The sequence below is a fragment of the Elephantulus edwardii genome, unplaced genomic scaffold (genome assembly GCF_000299155.1).
Source record: "Elephantulus edwardii isolate Elephantulus edwardi_28Jun2011 unplaced genomic scaffold, EleEdw1.0 scaffold00233, whole genome shotgun sequence".
NCBI lineage: Eukaryota > Metazoa > Chordata > Mammalia > Macroscelidea > Macroscelididae > Elephantulus > Elephantulus edwardii.
Window position 1 is genome coordinate 525,342 of NW_006399983.1, and position 24,168 is coordinate 549,509.

General features: G+C 39.7%; 1 protein-coding gene across 1 annotated transcript in view; it reads right to left on the reverse strand.

Annotated features, from left to right (window-relative positions):
* Window positions 1-24,168, reverse strand: part of FBXW10 (F-box and WD repeat domain containing 10) — a 101,310-nt gene that overhangs the window by 19,150 nt on the left and 57,992 nt on the right. Inside the window, exons 8-15 of the mRNA XM_006898572.1 lie at window positions 23,300-23,500; window positions 23,080-23,207; window positions 14,982-15,104; window positions 14,267-14,376; window positions 10,500-10,700; window positions 6,725-6,846; window positions 1,971-2,119; window positions 972-1,114 (exon numbers count right to left, since the gene is read on the reverse strand). Of these exons, the coding sequence (XP_006898634.1) occupies window positions 972-1,114; window positions 1,971-2,119; window positions 6,725-6,846; window positions 10,500-10,700; window positions 14,267-14,376; window positions 14,982-15,104; window positions 23,080-23,207; window positions 23,300-23,500 (1,177 nt within the window). The remainder of the gene's footprint in view (window positions 1-971; window positions 1,115-1,970; window positions 2,120-6,724; window positions 6,847-10,499; window positions 10,701-14,266; window positions 14,377-14,981; window positions 15,105-23,079; window positions 23,208-23,299; window positions 23,501-24,168) is intronic.

Consider the following 24,168-nt stretch of genomic DNA (forward strand, 5'->3'; position numbering starts at 1 on the left):
AGTCACAAGTGACTCAACGGCACATAACAACAACAACATCAAAAGGAGCTAGTCTCTGAAGAAAGATATCATGTTAGATAAAGTCAGAGAAAACAGAAAGATCCTAATCAGTGGACTGATACAATGACTAGAACAATGGCTTAAGCATAGCTGAGATTGTGAGGCTAGCTCAGGATGGAGCAAGGTTTCTTCTGTTTTACATAGGGTTTCTGTGGGTTAGAGTGGACTCCACGGCACCTGACAACAACAACAAGGGGGAGAAGAATTATTCATGCAGTAGAGCAGCCTGGAAAATGCTGACTTTGGTATGAAATGCAATGTTGAGTGACAGGATAATATTCATATGCATACAAGGAAGTCCAGTGCATACCACGGTAGTGTTAATTGACCGCAAATAAGCCCAAGAGTGACCTCAAAATACTTCTTGGTTGGCCTTGAGAGCTTCTACAACTAAATTTTAATTGGTAAATATAATGAAAGCCATTTACTGTCCTGGAATAGACTCCAGTCCACAGTTCCCTTTATAAGTTGTCAGTTATTTTTAATGCTCTGGCACTTGAGTAATTTAAGCTTTTATGAATACAAGCTTCCTAGGGAAACGATCAATTCTAAGAGTTTTAAGCTTGCTAGAATGAGCATTTTGGGGGATGCTTCTACCAATATTTAGACGTTGGTAAGTAACAAATATCATTTTTTTTATTTATCACTTGTGTCAAAAGAATGAAATGTCAGTAACTTCTCAAGAACCACACTAATTCTTGTTTCTCAAGTGAAATAAGTTAGAGTCATAAAGGAGATGGCTGAGCAGTGAGGGTGGTGGTCGGGAAGTGAATAACAGGTGGGAAAGGAGGAAAGTAGAAATGATTGAGGAGCAGAGGGTGAAGGCCAGCAGAACACAGAAGAGAAGGATCCTAATGGTGGTCAAAGGAGAGCACGCTGAGGTCAGAATCCAGGGTTTCGGGGATACTTACCTAGGATGCTTGAAGCCCATTAGGCATCTCTCATACTTTCCCACCATGCTCCAGGCCATGACAAAGCCATCACTACTTCCCGAGAGAAGATGCCACTCGTCAAAGAACAAGCACTTCACTGGTCCCTCGTGGCCAGTGAGAGTCTGCAAGAAAGAATGTGATTGGGTTTAGCAAGCTGAGATGGTGACTCCTTCCAGGGCCAAAGCTGGAGGCTTCTTTAGATGTATCCCAAAGCCAGATTCTGGCAAGCCGTGCCTGCCACTCACTTGATTTCTCTATGCTCTGTAACAGTGGTCTAGGCCTCCTCGTCAGAGCTCTCTCTCTCCCCCCTGGTAAGAGGAATATGATCAGGAGGAGGCCTTGCTCCTGGTACAGCTATGACTGGAGCAGGCCCATCATCCTGGAACATCAGACAGAGCCAGCCTCTAACATATTCTGCTACAAGCCGTGCAGCGGGTAAGCTGTTATTCCCCAGTCCCTTGTCAGAATCAGAGAGGCCACCTGGAGCATCCCGGGACCTGCCACTGCTGGTTAGAAGCACAGTGACTATAAGAACTGTGGCCAAAGTCCAGAAGTCAGGCCAGCAGTTTCTTACTGAGAATCTGTAATCCTAGTACAGATGTATCATTACCACCCACAAAGACTAAGGAATTCAGGCAAGACTATATTTTTGTGAGCACTTAAGCTTTCTTCATCCCCTTGTCCATTCCAGAGGGAGGGTGGAAAACTCTGAAAGCAGAAAAGATGCTTTACTTCTTCTGATCTTGGAAAAACCCATTCATGGTGCTCATTCAGATAGCAGCCTTGGTTCTGCAGACCCGTGACAACGTGAGTCCCATTGTGGGTGAGACAACCCTTCAACCTTCCACAACCCACCTCTGGCAGTTTTCAAGGTCAGCCCTCATCTGTTCCCACTCAGGCTATTGTAATCAGTCCCTCTGGGATGGCCTGGGGAACCCTGCAGACCAGCTGTCCCCTGCAGTCTTTTTTCTCTCTCACCTTTACCAGCTGGGCCATGGCAATGTGCCACACCTTGACCATCCCTTGCTCACAGCTGCTCACTATGTAGGTGTCATTGATCTTGGTGGCCAAGATGGGTTCTTTGTGCTTAAAGGTCTTCAGGCACTTCGCCGTGTCTATATCCCACACTGAAGGAGAGAAAGAGAGAGAAGACATCATGCTTGAAAAGGTCAGTGAAAGAGCAGAAGACCCTCAACAAGATAGTTTGACACCATGACTACAACAATGGGCTCTAGTACATCAGGGATGAAAAATATGGCACAAGATAGGACAAGGTTCAGATCCATTGTTAATAGGGTCATTGTTAATGAGTCATAGTTGACTAGACAATACCTAAAATCAGCATCAGTTACCATGAGTATTAACTGTGGATTCAAGTAAATGAAATTCTTGGAAGCTTCTATTATTATTATTATTATTATTATTATTATTTTGCTTACAAAGTTCATATATACTGTGTTTCACACTATTCTTCATTCACATTGTGTTTCAATCATTCTTGGGCATTATATTTTATAAAATTAATCACCATTGGACCTTGCCCATCATTACCCTGTCTTCCCATTCCCCTCTCTTCTTCCTCCACCCACCAAATCTGTCCAACCCTGTGGTTTTGCCCTTATCCACCCTTAGCCCTCCCCCTCTTGAGCTCTCATACATGTTTTACTGGTTATCCTTCTATTTTTACAATAATGCTCTATGCAGTATTTGTCCTTATGAGAACACATCAATTCACTCAGCATCGTGTTCTTCAGCCTCTCCCAAGTTACACAGTATTTTTCAAAATCATTGCTTCTGAGTGCTGTGTAGTATTCCATTGTGTGACTGTACCACAATTTCTTTTGGTTGTAGTTGTATGCAATCCCAATACAGATACCAAATTCATTTCACAAAGAGATCAAAAGGGAAATTGTCAAGTTTATTCGGAGAGGATGGAGACCCTAAATAAGCAAAACACTTCTGAAAAACAAAAAGGAAGTGGGAAGCATAGCACTCTCTGACCTGAAAACATACTACACAGCAGTAGTAACCAAAACAGCAAGGTATTGTTACAATGACAGACACAGACACCAATGGAACAGAATTGAGAACCCAGAAATAAACCCATCTATCAATGGTCAACTGATATTTGACAAAGAAACCAAACCTATCAAATGGGGAAATGATAACCTCTTCAATAAATGATGCTGGCAAAACGGAACTGCCACGTGCAGAAAGCTGAAACAGGATCCACATCTCACATCATACACAAAAATCAACTCATAGTGGATCAGAGACCTGGAAGTAAAAAACCACAAAGTTCCTAAGATACAAACTGAGACCAAACTTAGAAGGCCTAACCTCTTTATAAGAGACTGACAAATACAGCCAGAAATGCACAATTTGGAGAAGAAAAAGTTGATGGACTTTCTAAAAATTAAATCTCTGTGCCCATCAAAAACTTTTTCCAACAGAATTGGGGTGGGGGAAGCCTACTTACTGGGAACAAACATTGACAATAGCATCTCAGACAAGAGTCTCATAATAAAAGTTTAAAGGATACTCCTGAACCTCCAGAAGAAAAAGACTAATAACCCAATTACAAAATGGACAAAAGACATGGAAAGACGTCTTCTCACAGATGAAGACATTCATATGGCCAACAGACACATGAGGAAATCTCAAAATCACTAGCAATAAGAGAGATGCCCAGTAGCAATGGCAAAGTTTAGTAGGGCAGGAAGTAATAAATGTTGGAGAGGATGTGGAGAGGTGGGAACTCTCACACACTGTTGGTGGGACTGTAAAATGATAACAACCACTCTGGAAGGTGGTTTAGTGTTTCCTAAAAACATTGAGCATAGAAACTCCATATGACCCCACAATTCCACTACTACTAACACATCCCAAGGACATTAGAACTGAGACACAGAGATCTATACACCAATGTTCATAGCAGTGTTATTCACCATCACAAGATCATGGAAGTGTCAATCTTTTTTCCACCTATCATTATGTTGCCTTTGGTCTAGTGGTCAGAACTTTGATTTTCTTGATGTTGAGATGCAATCAATAGTGAAGGCTGTAGTCTTTAATCTTTAGTAAGTCCTTGAAGTCTTCTTCACATTCTGCAAGCAAAATTGTGTCATCTGCATACATACCACACAATGCCATATTCTTCATACAGTTGTTGTCATTGTTGTTATGTGCTGTCAAGTTACCTGTGACTCATAGTGACCCTATGTACAACATCCTAAAACTCTGTCCTATCCTGTGCCAATATCACTATCTCTGACACACCTACCACCATTACCCCAGTTACGGAATCAATCCATCTCATCAAGGGTCTTCCTCTAGCTTCTCAAATAATTTGATCAACATACAGATTGAATAGCTATAGAGAAAGGATACAACCCTGATGCACACCTTTCATGCAGCATTCACTTATTCTGTTTGGATAATTGCTTCTTGGCATAGGGTTTTTCTCAGCGCCATTCATAATTTATTACAATCCACACAATCGAATACTGTCGATTCTCACACTAGAAATCTCCCTGCACTCTGGGCCATTGACTGTAAACTCATCCATCCCAGTTTCTGCACGTTTGCCTTTTCTCACATGTTCTGAAGGCATCATGGTAGCTCTTTAGAATGAGGAGCATTTTAACATGAGTATTTCCTCCAGATCATCTTCTCTCCAAATATTCCCTCCACATTATCCCTAGAGATATTTTTTCTAAAACACATGTTTGTTATCAATTCCCAGTGTAAAATGCATTTACATCTCCTCAGGTACCTGGAGGATAAAGCTCAACCTCCTCCTGTGAAGCGGAAGACTCTACATTCTGGCTCTAAACAGCCTTATTGCCATCGCCCCATGCTGCAATCTAACCACCCAAACAGCACAAAGTCTCTGATTATGTAATTTTTTTCCGCCCTTCTCTGAATGTCTTCTGTGTGTGGGATTCCCTATCAACTCCCACCTCTCTTCCTAGTAAGCTAATAACCCTCAATACTGCCCTCACATAGCACCCTGTCTTTGGACCTTTCCCTAATTTCTGTGGGTTGTTGTTAGGTGCCATCAAGTTGACCAGGACTCAACTCATCCTGACCTTATGAATGACAGATCAGAACCTTGTCCTATTCTGTGCTAATTTCTAAACTGCCTTAGAACACAGCGTGCAGTTAGGAGCCCTAGATTCAACTCCCAACTCTATCACATAGCAACTTTTATTTAAGGCAAGTTTTTTTCCCACTCTGAATCTTGGACTATCCCTTTGTATCCAAGTGCCCCAGTGCCACAACGGTTAAGTGCTGAGTTGCTAACTAAAAGTCAGAGGTTCGAACTTACCAGCCAATACTCAGGAGAAAGATGTGACAATTGGTTTCCATAAAGGTAAAGCCTTAGACACTTGATGGGACACTTTGTCATATTGGGTCACTATGAATTGCAATCAGTAACAGATTCCTCTTCAGCTACCCCAGGGAGTTCTTGTGGGATTGAATACACAAAGTTGACTCACCACCACAAAGTGGGCTCTGACCAAATAGCAACCCTAGCTCAGATTTCCACGGCTGTCAGCAGCAACAGTATGAAACTGTCCATCTTCTACCCTGTCCCAAAGTTAGTAGCCAATAAATGACAGCTGTTATCAAGTTACTACAATCCCCATCGTACTTTTGCATCTTTCTCTGTATTAGGAGACTATATAATCAGCCTTTTATCTAAAAAGTCATATCATACCCATTTTCTTCTCCCCAACATCTAATGTTGTTGTTGCTTCTGTTGATTGCCTTTGATTTGAGCATGACTCACAGTGACCCTATGAACAAAAGGCCTGAAGCCTTTCTATAACTATCGACATTTATCAAAGTTCATAGAATTTTCGGAGGCATTCAGAAATTTAAAAAGTGGATACCACTCCTGCTTCCAACCCCAACATCTAGTGCAGTGAATTATGGATTGCTGAATTGATGATGCATTGAATTGTATTCTTTGATTTGAATAAAACTACTAATAAAGCTTGGCGCTTTCTCAAAATGTTGCAAATAGAAATAACATTTGACCCGGCAATTCCACTACTGAGAATATACCCCAAAGAAACCATATCCACCACACAAGCAGATATATACACACCCATGTTTATTTCCACTTTGTTCATAGTAGCAAAGAGTTGGAAACAACCTAAGTGCCCATCAACAAATAAATGGATAGAGAAGCTCTGGTATATTCACACACTAGAATATTATGCTGCTTTGAAAAACAGGGAACTCATGCAATATTATTCAAAATGGGTGACCCTGGAGGACATTATGCTGAGTAAAGTATCTCAATCACAAAAAGACAAATACTGCATAGTGACACTGTTGTAAAATAGGACTGACATCTGGGTTTGGGGGAGACTGAGAAAAATGGGTTCAATAATGTATACTGCATTGAAACAGATGAGGAAGAGAACTGTTTAAAAGGCATATACGAATAGGTATTGTCATAACAGGAGTCCAGTACGAAGGCTGCATAGTGGAGTGGACTTGAGGGGAGGGATTGTATAACAATGAAAGAATTTTCTTTTACTGTTCAAAGAGAAGAGTGAATTGGAGGGGGAGGTTGCGCAGGGAGAAAAGTGCAACAATGAATAATAATTTTAAAAAAGAAAAAATAAGTTGCTGTTTATAGAAATAAGTAAAACTCATGAACATTTTGGAAATGTGGATGTGAAGAAACTTCCTGAAAAGTTCAAGGTATTTCTTACCTTTCACCTGGCAATCCTTTCCTCCAGATACGAGCTTCTTCTTACATAAATCTATGCAATTGATTGTCCCTTGGTGGCCATAGAAGATTCGTATGAAATTCCCAGTTTTCAGATCCCAGCATCTGTGGGAATCAGTACAAAAGATATTTTTTGAGAGTTTCTGACAATTCAAGAGATCAAAGTGTAGATGATGGATCTATACTACAGGTAGTTCGAAAGCAGCAAAGTTTCAGAATAAAGCTCAAATCCAGATACCTTGATTTGATTCTAACTGCAACATGTTTCTTTTTCTGTTTCTTAATTTTTGTGTAAGCTTCATTTCCTCATTGATAAAATGGAAAAGATAATAGTGACAGTTACCCCATAAGGCTTTCCCCCATACCCAACACAAAGAATTACAGGCACTTATGCCATGATTGTCAATTGGGATTATCTGACAAAGTCTGAAGACATTTTTGTCACAGCAGGGAGAAGTCTCTACTGGCATCTAGTAGGTAGAGGTCACAGTTACTGCTAAACAGAGTACAATATGTAGAACAGTTCCAAGGACAAAGAATTCTCCAGCCCAAATGGCAATACTTCTGAGGTTGAGAAATGATGCTCTAATGAATGTAGCATTTGAACAGTAACTAACAAGTTAGCAATGTCTGGTGACATTAAGAAGAAAGGTCAATAAAATGAATTAGAATTCATGGAACTCATTCAAACAAGAATAATGTGCCACTTCGCATCATAATTTAGATTAAAAAAGATATTTTAAAAATATGTCTAAAATTATATAAGAATATGTTTGGACTTCAGTCCCTATGAGCATTAATACCAGGCAGACTATATGGTATCAGTCTACCACTCCTGAGTGCTCTCAAAGAAATCACAACAAAAGGTTCCCAGTGGAGTAAAAGAAAAATATGTAACCAAACTCAGAACCATAAAAAAGACCACACCAATTGGGGGGGGGGGAGGGAAGACCACACCAATTGGTCTATTAGAAACTTTAGTCATGCTTCAAGACTGGAATTTCTATCAGCCCGCGACTCAGCTCAAACAGCAGATCTGTTAAGTGATCAGAACACCAGAGTCAAATAGTCCTTAGAATAAGCAACCATGCGTGGACACACGGTTAGCATTTGCCGTAGACTAAAACTCAGAAAGCGGGAAAGTACAGGATAGAAGGACAAATGAAAATAGGAAACACAGGGAGAAAGTGGGAAGGGTAATGTCACAACATGTAATCGATGTGACAAAACATAAGGTGTATGGATTGTTGAAAGGAAAACCAATTTTCTTTGTAAACTTTCACTCAAACTACAATAAAAATAAAATAATTTTTTGAAAAGCCTTCTCTGTCCTTCTGCAATTTGGAGCATTTCTTTTTTTTAAAAAAAAAAAAGTGTTTTTGTTCAGTCCTTTATATATACCTTGTTTTAGAATTAATTACAATTGATTAGTGCCATTTATTACACCTATAGTTACATACTACATATTACATATCAAATCCCCACCGCACCTGGCCTTTCCCTTTAATTTTTCCACCCATTCACCAGTCTCTGTTCCAGTCACCCTCCCCCCCACCCTGGCAATCCTCCACAATTGTTTCTGTGTATAAACCTTTACTTAGCTTTAGCCTTCTTTTATTTTTTTTTTTTAGGTTGCTTCCCATTTCACAACATTTTTTCTATAATGAAACTTTTTTTGCCTTTACCTCTAAGAGAGTCCAAGTCTGTGCTTTCGCTACAATGTACAAAGGCAACTTATAGAAACCTTAAAAGTGAATAAACTTCTTGATAACCAGGTGAGCACAATTTTATAACTATTTAAGTGGCAAAGATATGAAAGTTGGATGATACCAACTGTGAGCAAGAAGTAGCGATTGCTTCACTACTGTAGAACTGTGCTGTCATTCTGGGTTGTCAGCTATGACTCTTAATGACCCTACATACCACAGCTCTGACCCTTGCCCTGTCTGCACAATTGTCATAATCTCCATCATCCTGCAACCCACAGGTATAGTCACTGTGTCCATTCATCTTATTGAGAGTCTTCCTGCTATTTTATACCTTTCTGCTTTTAATCGTTGTATCTTTTTCCAAGGACTGGCCCCTACTGACAATATATCCAATACGTATGAGAAGAAGTTACACCAACTTTGCCTCTAAGAAACGCTCTGCTTACACCTCCTCCAAGACAGATTTGTTTGTTCTTTTGGCAGTCCACAGTATACTCAATACTTGTCTCCAATACCAGTTTCAAAGGCATTTATTTTTCTTCTTTCTTATTCATTATTCAAAATACTATTCCATTTAAATTAAGTGAAAAACAAGCAAAAGTAATTTCTTTAGAGACACAAAAAGAGTTAGTGAAAATTGTAAAAAGAAAAACAACTATGAGATATCATCTCACCCCAGTAAGGATAGCAAAAATTAACAGAACAGCAAACAACAAATGCTGGTGAGGTTGTGGAGAAACTGGAACCCTTATTCACTGTTCGTAGGAGTATAAAATGGTGCAACCACTATGGAAAGATGTATGGCATTTTCTCAAAAAGTTGCAAATAGAAATACCATTCAACCCAGCAATTGTTCTACTGGGAATATACCCCAAAGAGACCATAATTGACATCCAAGCAGATGTATGTTTTAAAACAATTATAAAAAGAAGCAAAGAATAAGTAGTATAATCTTTAGTATAGCATCATATTTGATTAGGAGGAAGAAAGAAGCAATAAGGATAGGGAGCCTAGGAAGCTTTGGAGAAAGGTTTTTTTTAATATTCTTTTCTTTTTAACTGTGCCTAGTGACAAGAATTTGCACTGCAAGGCACGCAGTTCAAATACACTAGCTACTCCGTGGGAAAAGGATGAGCAATCTCCTCCCGTGCAATTAACTACCTCTGAAAACTTGCTGGAGGGTCACTTTCAGCCCGATCGTACACAACAACAACATGCATGCATGCAAGCAAGCATCATTTTGCATCTATATCATAATCATACACACACACACACAATATCTCCTGTCTTTCCCCTGAAGGAATCTATAAAAAGAATTCTAAATTATGTTCTTATCCAAGAATATTCAAAAAGAAACTTTTTCTGATTTATTTGATGGATCCTCTGTTGCCTGTATACATGAGGTTTTTTTGTTTTTTGTTTTTGTTTTTGTTTTTTGGATTTTTTTTTTGTTTTTCTTTTCTTTTCTTTTCCCCGCCTCTTTTTAAAGATAGTCCTCTGTAAGGACTATCCACTTAGCTTTGTATCCAAAGATGAAATTTGTCGGTGAAAGGAGTTAGCCTTAGTTACAGACTCGTTAATTTATACATGAGTTTTTAAAGACATGGTGTTGGTAGACTTCAGTTTGAAAATTGTTGTTGTTGTTGTGTACCGTTGAGTCAGAACCAACCCATAGGTGACACTCCAGTGGGTTTTCAGAGGCAGTTAATCGCATAGAAGGAAACTGCCCATCCTTCTGCAGAGCAGATAGATGGTGGCCTCGAACCACATGCCTGCAGGATTGCAGCGCAGCTCCTTGCATCTAGGCCACCAGAGCTCCCAGTTTGAAAGTACCAACTGCAATTGTAATAAATCTGTCTATTTAATGTAAAGAAACAAATTCTTGGGTTTTACCTTGCCACACCCCCTGCCATTTTGGGGCTCCTCTGGAAGTTAAAAACAAATAGGCTAACTCTTCAATAAACACAAAGCAGAAAAGCATGCATGCTTCTCCAGAGACTAACTTTGGTCCCTGAGGGATGAAGACCACAGCCTCTTTGGGCTACTCACCTGATACTCAGGTCATAGCTTCCGCTCAGGAGGACGTTTTCTTTCTCACATAAGAAGAGGGCGTGGATGCTTCCAGTGTGTCCTCGGAACTTAATAGGTATCTCCTTTAAACGTATGATGTCCAGAAGGTGAATATTCCTATTTGATGACACAGCTACCAAATCTCCCCCGGAATAGTGGATAATTCTGTTTTGATCCCACCTGAGTTGCCAGTAAACAGGATTATCCAAGAAAGAAGAATTAGCATCCTTTCTGAAGATGACTTAGTACCATGATGTATGCAGTAGTGGTGTGATGGAAAAGGTGGGGCTTTACATCAAGGAAAGTAGTAGAAGGCAAGGCCAAGTGCTAACAGGCTTGGTGGGCATCTACAAGGATGTCTCTCCTAGGCTTCCTTATCAGGAATCAGCAGCCCACACTTATAATTTGAGCATAGACTCTATTGGTCTTATTCGATTGAATAAGTGTCATTTATTTGTTTGTCACCTCTTTAGTGTTTTCCTTGGTTACTGGTCATGCTTTGTCATTGGTTAAAGCATTAATTATGCCTATCAACCAGAGACATGGCCAAAACAGTGCAGCCACGCCCTGAGAAGCATGCTCCAGAAGTAGTAAAGCTAATGATTCTTGAATGGTAATTCATCGAGAATCAAGAAGCCCTCATTACTGTGTCGTGAATCAACCTGATTGCCTCTTTTTGCTCCCACTTCATTTAAGCCAAAGGAATTCTTTTCCAATTTGGGTTCTCATAATATCTTACACATATACACACACCTTTGATCATAGCTCTTAACACATTATGTGTGAATTATTTGTGGTTTTTAAGAATCCATTTCCCCCCCATAGTAAAATATAAACCTTCAAGAACAAAACTCATGTCATCTTAATTACAGTGTGGCTTACAGCCAACACACAGCAGAAAACTTTCAGAAAGAACCACATGAACAAGAGCCAATTATAATGAAGTATGAAGTTCAAGCTGTACCGAAGGCATTAGCAAAAAATTAAGGCCCTAGGAATTAATGAAATACCAATTGACATGTTTCAACTAGTAGATGCAGCCCTGGATGGGCTCACTAGTTTATGTCAGGAAATACGGAGGACAGCTGACTGGAAGAGATCCATATTTATCCCCATTCCTGGGAAAGGTGATCCAACAGAATGTGGAAATTATCGAACAATGCAAAATCAAACATTACTATCTCATGAAAACAAAATATTGTTTAAGATCATTCAAAAACACCTAGAGCAGGGAACAGCAATAGGGAACAACCAGAAGTTCAGGTTGGTTTTAGAAGAGGCTGTAGCACCAGGGGTATCATTGCTGATGTCAGATGGATCCTAGCTGAAAGTAAAGAATTCCTGAAGAATAGTTATTTGTGTTTTATTGACTCTGCAGAAGCATTTGACTGGGATAACAACAAATTATGGCTAACATTGAGTAGAATGGGAATCCCAGGAGACTTAATTGTGTTCATACAAAAACTAGACCAGGAAGCTGTTGTCCAAACAGAGCAAGGAAATATTGCATGGGTTAAAATTAGGAAGGGTGTGAATTGTGCCTTTTCTTTATGCCTATTCAATCTGTATTCTGAGCAAATAATTCAAGAAGCTGGGCTCTATAAGGAAGACTGTAGCATCAGGATTGGAATAAGACTCATCAACAACTTGTGTTATGCAGATGACACAATTTTGCTTTCTGAAAATGAGGAGGATATGGAACACTTGCTGCAGAAGATCAAGGACTACAGCCTTTGGTATGGATTACTTCGCAACACCAAGAAAACAAAAATACTTGTCAAAGGATCAACAGTCAACTTTATTATACATGGAAAAAGGGTTGAAGCTTTCAATGATTTAATGGATCTTTAGATCAACAATAAACACCCTTGGTACCAAAAGAAGGAGTATTGCATTGAGCAAATCCAGTGTTAGGGACCTTTCCAGAAGAGCATTGCTAAAGAGCAATCATGTCAGAAGACTAAGGTGCGCCTAATTCAGGCCATGGCCTTCTCAATCACCTGCTACACATTAGAGAGCTGGACAATGAATAAGGATGACAGGGGGGAAAAATGATGACTTTGAGTTGTGGTGCTGGAGAAGAGTACTGCATATCCTATGGACTGCCCAAAGAACAAATAGTTATGTCATGGAGAAAGTACAGCCAGAGTGCTCCTTGGAGGCAAAGATGGTGAAGCTTCATCTTTCATACTTTTGACATATTGTTAGGTGAGGCTATTTATTGCAGAGAGCTATCAAGCTTAGAAAGATAGGGGTCAGCAAAGGAGAGAAAGACCTCCAATGAGATGGATTGACAAGGTGACTTCAGCAATGAGCTTGAATGTTTCAGGGATGGTGAGGACCACACAGGTTAGAGCACGTTTCAGGTTGGCTGTTCATAGGGTGGCTATGAGTCATCCTCAACTTTAATGATACATAATAGCAACAACATCTCTAGGGGAGTTCTGGTGGCCTAGTGGTAAGAATCTGTACTGCTATCCCAAAGGCATGCAGTTGAAATTTACCATCTGCCCAGCAGAAGGAAAGGCAATCTTCTCCAATACAATTTACTGCCTCTGAAAACCTACTGGAGGGTCAGCTATGGGTTGGTTCTGACTCAATGGCAAACAACAACAACAGTACCAAATAAGCATGGATTGTATTTAAAGTCTTATATTAATAAATACCATGGAGAATATAAATTGTAGCATATGGGCCTGACTTTAAGGAGCTTATAGTTCAAGAAAACACAATTAATTTCTTTTATTTTTTAATGTTAGGGTTATTAGCAAATAGGTAAGACATGAGTATAGTTACCAAATAACTTGTTGTCCAAACTAGGACACTTTTTATTAAAAGAGATGTTATTATGAATTATTCCAGTAAAATAAGACAAAGTGTCACTATTCTATATAAACACAGCTATGTAGTCATTCTAAATATGAGAGACAATTCTTAACACTATGGATCCTTGTACCATTTACCATGCACAGTTCAAACCATCATCATCTCTTTAAAAGAGCTCTGATCTCCTTATTACCCATTGAAAGCTAATTTTGCCTCTGCTCTTTCTTCCACCACAATGTATTTTCAAGATTCAATTTGATGATACAATTCAGTGTTAAAGATACGGCATTTCCTATGAAAAAAAGAATAAGATCCTATGCCTAAAATGTGGTAGAAATTTGTTTACCAGAAGATCATCTTATAGCATATCCAAATGATGTTATACTATGAAATAATTATAAATGCAATTGTCATCATTAACATGGAGATGTGTCTAGCATTCTGGTGGAATGGTTTCAGAAAGATGTATACTACAATCCTATTTCTATTTAGAATATGTGTTTATATATTCAAAGAAAAATTATAGAAAGATATAAAAATATTAACAGTGGTATCATAGGGTTATCTCTGGAGTATCAGATTACAGTAGACTTTGGGGGTTTTGTGGTATTTGGAAGATCTTTTTTTTCTGATTCTTTTTCATGTTGCTCCTGAAGTTAGACTAAAACATTAAAATATTACAAAGGGGATAATTACATGCACAAGAACTGAGAAATAAGGGGCAAACATTTTCTGTGCACTATAGAGAATGATTCAAAATCAAACACCCGCTCTTCAAAGGAGTTCTCATACTAGTTTAGGTGGAATGTGAAGTAAGGCGAGGATTGCCCTTCCAAGTAAGCAAAGATCAAGGCAATAGTACCCTTCAGTGCTGGCAGCACAAGGGTCTTGAAGATGTAGGCCTTGATCCAAGTACCTACTTGTCAGAGAGAATGCGGATGTTATAGGTTCCGCAGTAGACATTTCTCTCCTCCATCTGGACCATCACAGTCTCCTGGTTCTGGTATGCCATCCACAGGTTGTAGTCATTCTGAAAATTAAATACTTAGAATGAAAATACAGCTCCAACTTTACCTTAGATGTGCATCTCTACCTGCTCATCTCTCCAGTCTCCCAAGGCATGGGCACAACAGTCTTTGTAGTTTTGTCCTCCAAGCTGTGGCTATTATAACATGATGAAAAGCCAAAGATCAGAAGCTAAAGTAGTTAATGAGTTGTTTTGGTTGATAGGTGCCTTCAAGTCAAATCAAAACAATCCTATGAACAACTGATCTGAATGCTGTCCTGTCCCACGCCATCCTCACAATCTCTGACACACTCAAGCCACAGTCACCATGTCAATCTACTTGGTGGACGGCCTTCCTCTCTTTTCCCATCCCTCCACCTTCCAAAGGATGATGTCCCTCTCCAAGGAATAACTGTCCTAACAATATCCTCTAAGTATATGAGACGATGCTTTATCATCTTTGCCTCCAAGGAGCACTCTGGATGTCTCTAGCAACCTAGATTTCTCATCTCTCTTAGGGAGTGTTAACTTTCATGATCCTATCTCGTCACAGGATAGCTAAGTCTGTACTTAACCTTCTCAGAACATGATACTCACAGCCTCTTGCCCCAGATGTCACTGGAACCTACCATTGTTCTTAGCTTCCACTTCTGGTTTTTCACAGGTATGTGCTTCGTATCCTCTGTTACATTAGGGACTGGAATAGAAAGCTTATTGGCATAAGTAATATCTATACCCGTAGTGTAGGTCCCCTGAAAACAAACAAACATTTAAAAAAAAAGAACAGAAAATTACTATTTTTGGTTCCTCCTTTGCAGGTGAGGGTAGGATAGACCTACTGTTACTATAATACAAACAACAGGGAAGTGGGTGGGAAGTGGGGTTTGCACTATAAAGCTGTCAGAGGAAGTGACAGTAAAATGACTGACCTAAAAGATCTCTTCAGTGTTTCATCAGAAATATTTTATCCAGAAAAAAATATCCATAGTTATAATAACAAGAACATTTCTCACAAGTCCAGTTTATATTATTTCATGTACCCACAAGATTGAAGGTGCATGCTGATTCACTTTTGAATCTTTTCATGCACTCCAGTAAAAGCCAGCACTATTATTCAGTTAAAATGATGGCTCCAGTCTCATGGTTTAGCCTGCATGTGTTGTTGTTGTTAGGTGCCATCGAGTAGACTACAGCTCATAGAAACCCTATGAATGACAGATCTGAACCTTGCTCTATCTTATGCCATCCTCATGCTCTCCCACATGCTCCCGCCCATCGCGATAGTCGCTGTGTCAATCTCGTTGAAGGTTTTTCTCTCTTTTTCTCAAGCACATAATAGAGTGGTAAATTTCATTTTTCACTGAGTCAGTATTTTTAGAGTTGTTGATTTTGTTGATTTTTCAGATGCCCCAGCTCCAATTTTGTGGTAACTAGCCTTTATAAGTTTGTATCCATAAACTTTTTTGATGATGAACTAATAATTAGAAGAAAACAAAAAAAATAGTAAAATAATGTTTCCCTGACTTCCACGTGAAGATGGTGGATGAGACAGACAGGGAGGGGCCCTAGTCCTCTTCAACAGAGACACCAGAAAACAAAGATAACAGATTCAGATGAGAATTCTGGAACCTTGAGTCTAAAAAAACACCTTTTAAAAAGTAATTCTTGGGGGGGGAAGGGGTTTGTGCGGGGAGAGGGGTGCAACAATGAATGAATGGAATCCCAAAATCTCTGTAAATGTTCATTGAAATGAAAAATAAACAACCTAAATTTAAAAAAAAAAAAGTAATTCTTGAGTTGTTTCAGTGGCACACAAAAACAAAGTTGCACTGCCAACCTGAAGGCAATTAGCTCAAATTCCCTAATTAGACAATGGAGGGAAAAGGGACACACTCCTACCACATGATTTACAGCCTCTGAAAAACTGTTGGGCAGCCAGCTATGAGTCAATCGCTACTCAACAGCAATGACTTCTTGTTGTTGTTTGTACGTTTATATAAATATATACACACTGTATCCTACTGTTTCACTGGCTCTTTGATTATTATATAATGCGCTTCTTTGTTTATGCTAATTTTATCAGAAATTAAACTCTTTTATCAGAAACCAAAAAAAAAGGTAATTCAAACACTTACTAAAGCAAGAAACTGAATGTAAACACAAAATAAGATGGCAAACTGAGCACAGAAGTGTAAACAGCTTGGCTCAGCCGTTTTGAAGGGCTAGCTGGTTGGTGCGTGAAGCAAGGGCTGGGACAGTAACCACGCGGCAGCTGGCTGACCATGGGACAGGTGCAGTCTCCAAGCTTGTCCCTCGTGTCCTCCAGGGGCGCGGGTCAGGGGAGCAACTTTCCCCACCATCTACTAGGGGACTGGCAATGTTCCCTGTTTGATTGTCAGTTCTGTCTGAGGTCCACTTCCAGGAGAAATGTATTGCCCTCAACTCTACACTCACAGACTCCCTCCAGGAGCCAGCAGACTGTGCCAAGCTTGGCCTATAGTCAGAATCTTGGTTTGGTGGGAGCATTACCTCTGACTAGGGCCTTTGTCTCTTACTGGCTACCCTTGAAGATACTTCACCTGGCATAAGCCACAGTCATGCTTGAAGAAGTATACCCTCTGTGGGTTGCTTGGGCATCACAGGTAGTCAGTGACCAGCTCTTCACATAAGGGAGCTCTGGTGGAATAGTGGTAAGGCCTTGTAGTGCCAATGTAAAGGTCTGCAGTTCTAATTCACCAGCTCCTCTGCAGAAGAAAGATAGACAATCTCCTCTTTTGTGGTCTACAGCTTCTGTACACCCACAAGCAGGTCTGTTATGAATTTGCCCTGACTCAAAAGCACAAAACAACAGTCCTATCTCTTCATACTAATCATATCTAACCCAATAGTCTGACCACACCCATTCCCTAGATTGACAGAGGTATCTCTAGTCAGGGGTACTGCCCTAGTATCTTCTGAGGATAAGAGAAACTCCATCCCAGAATGGGTGGTAGTGGTTTACTCTTCAACACCCTCTGGATGTGAAGAGGTGCTATCCATGACTGCCTCACATTTCGGGGCCTCTGCTATCTTTAAGATGAGCAGAAACTCTGCTTGATTGAGCATCCCAACTCTAATCTGCTGCACTGGCAGATATACCATCTAAGGCTACCCAAAGTGCCTCTGGCCACCACAGCAATGGTAAGAGCATCAATCAAGTGGCCTCTTGACAATCCCTCCTTTTTTCTCTCTTATTTTAATTTACCATTGCTTTTTAAATTTTCCCTTGTTTTTTATTTTGGGTTTTTCTTTTCTTTCTTTCTTTTTTTTTTTTTTTTTTACATCTTCCCACATGCTCTTCTCTCTAGCTTTCCCCCCGCACTTTTCATTGCCAATCTCCTTCAGTTTTCCCTCATTTTGGCTTTTCTGTTCAGACTCTCATTCCTTTTGTAACCCTCTTGGTTTTTATTTTCCTGTATTCTTTTGCTACCTAATCTTGGTTTTGTTTTGGGAGTCGTTTTGTGGTGTTTTGTTTTGTTTTCCTTTTCCTTTGTCGCATCTGAAAGCACCCAGCAATAATATGCATGCACCTCTAAAACTTTACTCAGCAGACAAGAGTAAAGATAGCTCCTCCTAATCAACTCCACACTACAACCCACACTGGTCTAATCCACCCTCAGTTGTTCTATACAAACAGTGAGGAGACTTGGACAAATACCTGCATGCTCTTTCACACCTACTAGAAGACAAAAGGTGAAGTGATAAGAATGATCAAATTAGTAAGGACACAACACACACACTAGCTCAATCAGCATTATCAAAGTAATAAAAATAAAACTTTACTCTAATTTCTCAGAGGTAGCAAATAACTTTAAATCAGTCAACAAAACAGGTCAAAAAAAAATCACCATAATACAGAACCAGAAAATATTTCACAGGAAGAAATTGTCTTAGAATTTCCCAGTAGGCGATTATTTAACATGACAGATAAGTGTCATTATTTGATGGATTAGAAATTTCTAGGACATCATAAAACAAATTTAAAAAAACACAAAAAAGTTTAGAAGAATTGAAAAAATCAATACAAGACCAAAGATATCAAATAAATGGAAAATTAGAGGCAGTACAAAGTCAGCTAATTGAAATTCACAATATGAAGACTAAAATTTCAGAAATAGATAATGCATTGGGAAGACAAAAGAACAAAACTGAAGCAATGCAACACAGACTTGGGGAAATAGAGGACAAATCTTTCAATACTAATCTGAGAGAGGAATAATTTTTAAAAAGAAATAAAATGAAGAAAGCAAAGAGCTATGTGGGACAACATCAAGAGGAATAACTTACATAAGATTTGAAGTCTAGAACAGGAAAAGACCCAAAAGAGCACAGAGGAAATCATTGACATTTGCTAAGGAAAACCTTCCCCAGACCCTGAGAGAACCCTAAGCAGGACAGAATCCAAAAGAAAAGCAACAAGACATAGCATAAACAAATTTTCCAAAATTAAAGACAAAGAAATAATACATAAAACAACAGAGAAAAAATCCAGTTACCTACAAAGATAACTAAGAAACTAAACTGTTATTTCTGAGCAAAATTCATACAAGAAAGAAGATAATGATATATGTCAAATTCTGAAAGGAAAAAAATGCCAATTGAGAATTATGTTTTGTTATTTGCTTTTGAAACAGTCCAACTCATAGCAACTATGAGGAAGACTTAGGAAACAAAAGTCCTCCTCATAGTTCAAGTCCTCCTTACTTGAAAAAATTGAGAAGGATTTGAAGCATGTATTGCAGAAGATCAAAGAACACAGCCTTCAATATGGACGGCATCTCAGCATTAAGAAAAACAAAAATTCTTACCAATGGACCGATAGGTAGTGTCATGATAGATGGGAAAAGTTTGAAACTGTCAACAATTTCATCTAACTTGGATCCACAATCAATACCCTTGGCACTGGCAGTCAGGAAACCAAGAGACTTAGTGTACTGGGGGGAGCGGCAGGGCAGGGTGGGTGTCTGCTGTCAGGGACTTCTCCAATGTATTGAGGAGCAATGATGTCAGTTTGAGGACTAAGGTGTGTCTGATTCAGGCCATGGTCTTTCCAATTACTTAGTATGCATCTGAAAGCTGGATAATGACAAAGGATGACAGAAGAATTGATGCCTTTGAGTTTTTGGATTAAAGAAGAATACTGAACATTCCATGGCCTGCCAAAAGAACAAACTAATTATGTCTTGGAGAAAGTGCAGCCAGAGTGTTCCTTGGAGGCAAAGATGATAAAGCTTTGTCTCACATACTTTGGACATGTTGCTAGGAGAGGCTATTCATTGGAAGAGGACATCATGCTTGGAAAGGCAGAGGGTCAGGGAAGGAGAAGACCCTCAGTGAGGTGGATTGACACAGTGACTCCCATAGCGGGGTCTAGTGTGTCAGGAAGTGTGAGGACGGCATAGGATAGAACAGGGTTCATATCTGTTGTATATAGGGTCACCATGGGTCATACTTGACTCAACAGCACCAAACAACAACAATGCAACTATCTTCACAATCTTTGCTCTGTTCAAGCCCATTGCTCAATGAAGTCATTGTGTCAAGCCATCTTGTTGAGGATGAATTCTCACTGACCTTTCAAATCATGGTGTCTTTTTTTTAATAGTTGACAACTTTCTTTAAAAAAGATTATTTTTATTTTATTATATTTTGTGTGTATACCATCAAATCAGATCTGACTGGTACAGGAGGAGATTGCCGCTCCTTCTTCAGCAGAGTGTCTGATGGATTTGAACCACCACCTCTAGGATTGCAGTGCAGCTTCCTGCCACTAGGCCACCAGAGCTCCTTACATGGTGTCTTTTTTTCCAGGGACTGGCACCTCCTGACAAAATGCCCAACATATGTGAAACAAAATTGTCCCACAAATATGATCGTGAAATTACAACATTTCTAAATAAACAAAAAAGAATTTGTGGAAACTAGACCAGCCTTTTTTGGTTGACCAGGAAGCATCAAAAGAAGATGGAAGATATACACAGAATCATTGTATCAAAAAGAATTGATTGGCACGGAAATGTTTCAGGAAATATTATATGATCAAGAGCCAATGGTAATGAAGGAAGAAGTTCAAGTTGCACCTAAGGCATTAGCAAAAGATAAGGCCCCAGGAATCAACAGGATACCAATTGACATGTTTCAAATAACAGTTGCAGCTATAGACATATTCACCATTCCGTGCCACAAAATTTGAAAGACAGTTACCTGAGCAACTGATAGGAAGGTATCTATATTTGTTCTATTTTCAATAATATGATCCAACAGAATGTGGAGATTATCAAATAATGTAATTAATATTTTATGCAAGCAAAATACTGCTGGCAATCATTAAAAATGGCTAGAACAGTACATAGAGATCTACTGGAAGTTCAGCCTGGATTCAGAAGAGGCCAATGACCCCTGGGATATATCATCGCTGATGTCAGATAGACCCTGGTTGAAGGCAAATAATGCCAGAAGAATATCTATTTGTTCTTTATTGATGATGCAAAGTCATTTATCTGTATGAATCATAGCAAATTATGGCTAATATTGAGAAAAATTTGAATCCTGAACACTTAGTTGTGCTCATGAGAAACCTACACCTAGGCCAAGAGCCTAGTGAACAGAGTTCAGTTGTTCTGAGTGAACAGAGCAAGGGAACACTGTTGTTGTTATTGTGGATTGCCATTGAGTCAAGTGTGACTCATAGCAACCCCTTGAACAAAAGGCCTGAAGCCCTTCCACAACCATTGCTGTTTATCAAAGTTCATAGAGTTTCCAGAGGCATGCTGTTTAGGAAGTGGATGCCACTCCTGCCTAAGAAGGTTGTGCATCAGGGTTGTATTCTTCCTCCACACCTATTCAATCTGTATGCTGAACAAATTATTTGAGATGCTGGACTGTATGAGGAGAAATGTGTCATCAGGATTGGAGGAAGTCTCATCCATAACTTTTCCTATGCAGATAACACAATCTTGCTTGCTGAAAGTGAGGAGGACTTGAAGTGATTGCTGCAGAAGATCAAAGACTACAGCCTTCAATATGGATTGCATCTCAACGTCAAGAAAACAAAAATCCTATTTACTGGACTGATAGGCAATGTAATGATTGTTGTTGTTGTTATGTGCCATTGAGTTGCCTGTGACTCATAGCAACCCTATGTACAACAGCTCTGAAGCGTGCCCTGTCCAGAGCCAATCTCAATGACTACGACACGCCTACCCCCATTTCCCTAGTCTCTGTATCAATCCATCTCATCTGGGGTCTTCCTCTCCTGCACTGACCCTTCACCCTTCCAAGCATGATGTCCTTCTCCAAGGATTGGTCCCTCCTGGCCACATGCCCAAAGTATGTAATATGGAACTTCAAAATCCTAGCCTTCAAGGAGAAACTTGGTTTCACTCTCTCTAAGACAGACCTATGTGTTTTCTTGGTGATCCATGGCATATCCAAGACTCTTCTCCAGTACCACAACTCAAAGGCGTCAATCTTCTATCATTCTTAGTCATTATCCAGATCTCTGATGCATAACAAAAATTGCAAAGACTATGGCCCGGAACAGGCACACCTTAGTCTCTAGACTGATATTATTATTTCTCAGTTCTCTGGAAAGGTTCCTGAGCAGATTTACCCAATGCAATTCATTTTTTTTAATTTCTTGACTGCTGGTGCCAAGCAAATTGTAACTGTTAACAACCTCGTCTCTTCTCCATCCATCATGGTGCTGCCGGTTGGCCCAGTGGTGAGAATCTTTGTCTTCTTGATGTGAGCTTCAATTCAGTCCTTGACCTTCTGCAGCAAGTGCTTCAGGTCCGCTTCAGTTTCAGCAAGCACTGTTGTGTCATCTGCATAATGTAGGCTATTGATGAGTTTTCCTCTAATCCTGATGCCGCATTCTTCCTCATAAAGCCCAGTGTCCATAAATTGAAACTGTCAACAACTTTATCTTACTTGGATTCACAACCAGTATATTTGGCACTAGCAGTTAGGAGATCAGGAGATCAGGAAATATATTATACTGGAAAAGTCTGTAAGTCAGAGACCTCTCCAAATTATTGAGGAGCACTGATGTCAGTTTGAGAACTACGGTGCACCTGATCCAGGCCATGGTCTTTTCAGTCACTTGCTATGCATTTGAGAGCTGCACAATGACAAAGAATGACGGAAGAATTGATGCTTTTGAGCTTTAGTGTTGAAAAAGAGTGCTGAAATTCCATGGACTGCCAAAAGAATAGATAGATCCTGAAGAGGGTGCAGCCAGAGTGCTTCTTGGAGGCAAAGATGATGAAGCTTAGTCTCACACACTTTGGTATGTTGTTAGGAAAGGCTATTCATTGGATAAGGATATCATTCTTGGAAAAGTGGAGGGACAGCGAAGGAGAGGAAAACCTTCAACCAGGTGAACTGACACAACGACCGCAGCAATGAGGTGTCAGAGATGATGAAGATGGCACAGGATAGGACAAGGTTCAGATCTGGTGTTTATAGGGTCACTATGAGTTGTACTTGACTCGATGGCATCTAACAACAACAACAGATGAAAAGGAAGTGCTTGCTAAAACCTAAGTAAGGAGTAAATATAAGTAGCAGGAGGCTAGCTAAGGGTGGTCTGCATTGAGGAGTAGGACTGAAAGGCTCTTGGGCATGCCAACCTTAACATGAGAATGAGACTGTTCTCCATGTCTTTCTCTCTCAGACAAGAAGTACCTGAAAGAGAGCCATCTGATTCTGAATGAATGTGTGCACGGCACGATCACTCTTGACCTCGTGTGTCAGTATAGCCCAGTGCTGGCTCACAGAAGCACACCTGTTTAGGGTGTTTTTATCCAGCATATCTGAAAAAAGAAAAGGAAAAAAAAGACTCAGGAACATCAGCTGGGTTGAAATGAAAGGCATTTTGAAGAATTCCCCAATTCCCCCAGCATACTTAGAATGTACTTGGAGAGGTGGACAGGCAAGAGTCGGATGAAATCTCGGTATTGACTGAACGTTGAAGACAGGGCTCTAACAGTATCCAGGTCGACAAGCAGATCAAAGGGAATGCCATTTGTCTTAGGTATATCTGCTTTCCTGGAGAGGGTGCTAGTCATCTCAGAAATACCCTCAACTGGACTCTTCCATTGTTCCTCTAAAGAGAAACCAGAAAAAGACATACTGTGGAGTGGTCTCTGCAGCCACCCCAGGCCAAGAACAAGTTCTTAGCAAAAATTTTGCCCCAGAGTAGATTTCATCATAGCCTACTCTTAGTCCACTGGGCTTTTTTCATTTCTACAGCCACATGAAAATAGAACCTCCTGAACAAAATAAACAAGTACTTAGCACTCACAGCTCAGGAATAAGATCACAATTCCAATTCCCAGGGGAAATGACTTCATGTTTCAGATTCTCTTATAAAATAGTCTAACAAGAAAAAAAAATGAGTTAAAAAGAAGGGGATATTAAAAAACTAAAACAAGGATATTAGTGAAATGTTTTTGTTGCTAAATGGTATCAAATGAGTATGTTAACCCCGCGCTATAGGTACCTATGAAATCCTACCTGATTCTGCACCATTCTCACAATCTCTGCTGTGCTTAGATCCGTTGTTGCCGTTTCTATCCATCTCCTTAAGTGTCTTCTCCTTTTAAATGGCCCTCTAGCTTTCCAAGCATGATGTCTTTCTCTAAGGATTAGCCCCTTCTGATTGCACAGCCAAAGTATATGAGATAAAGTCTCAACATTTTGCTTTTTTTGTTTTGTTTTTTGTTGTTGTTGTTATGTGCCGTTGAGTCGTTTCCGACTCATAGCGACCCTATG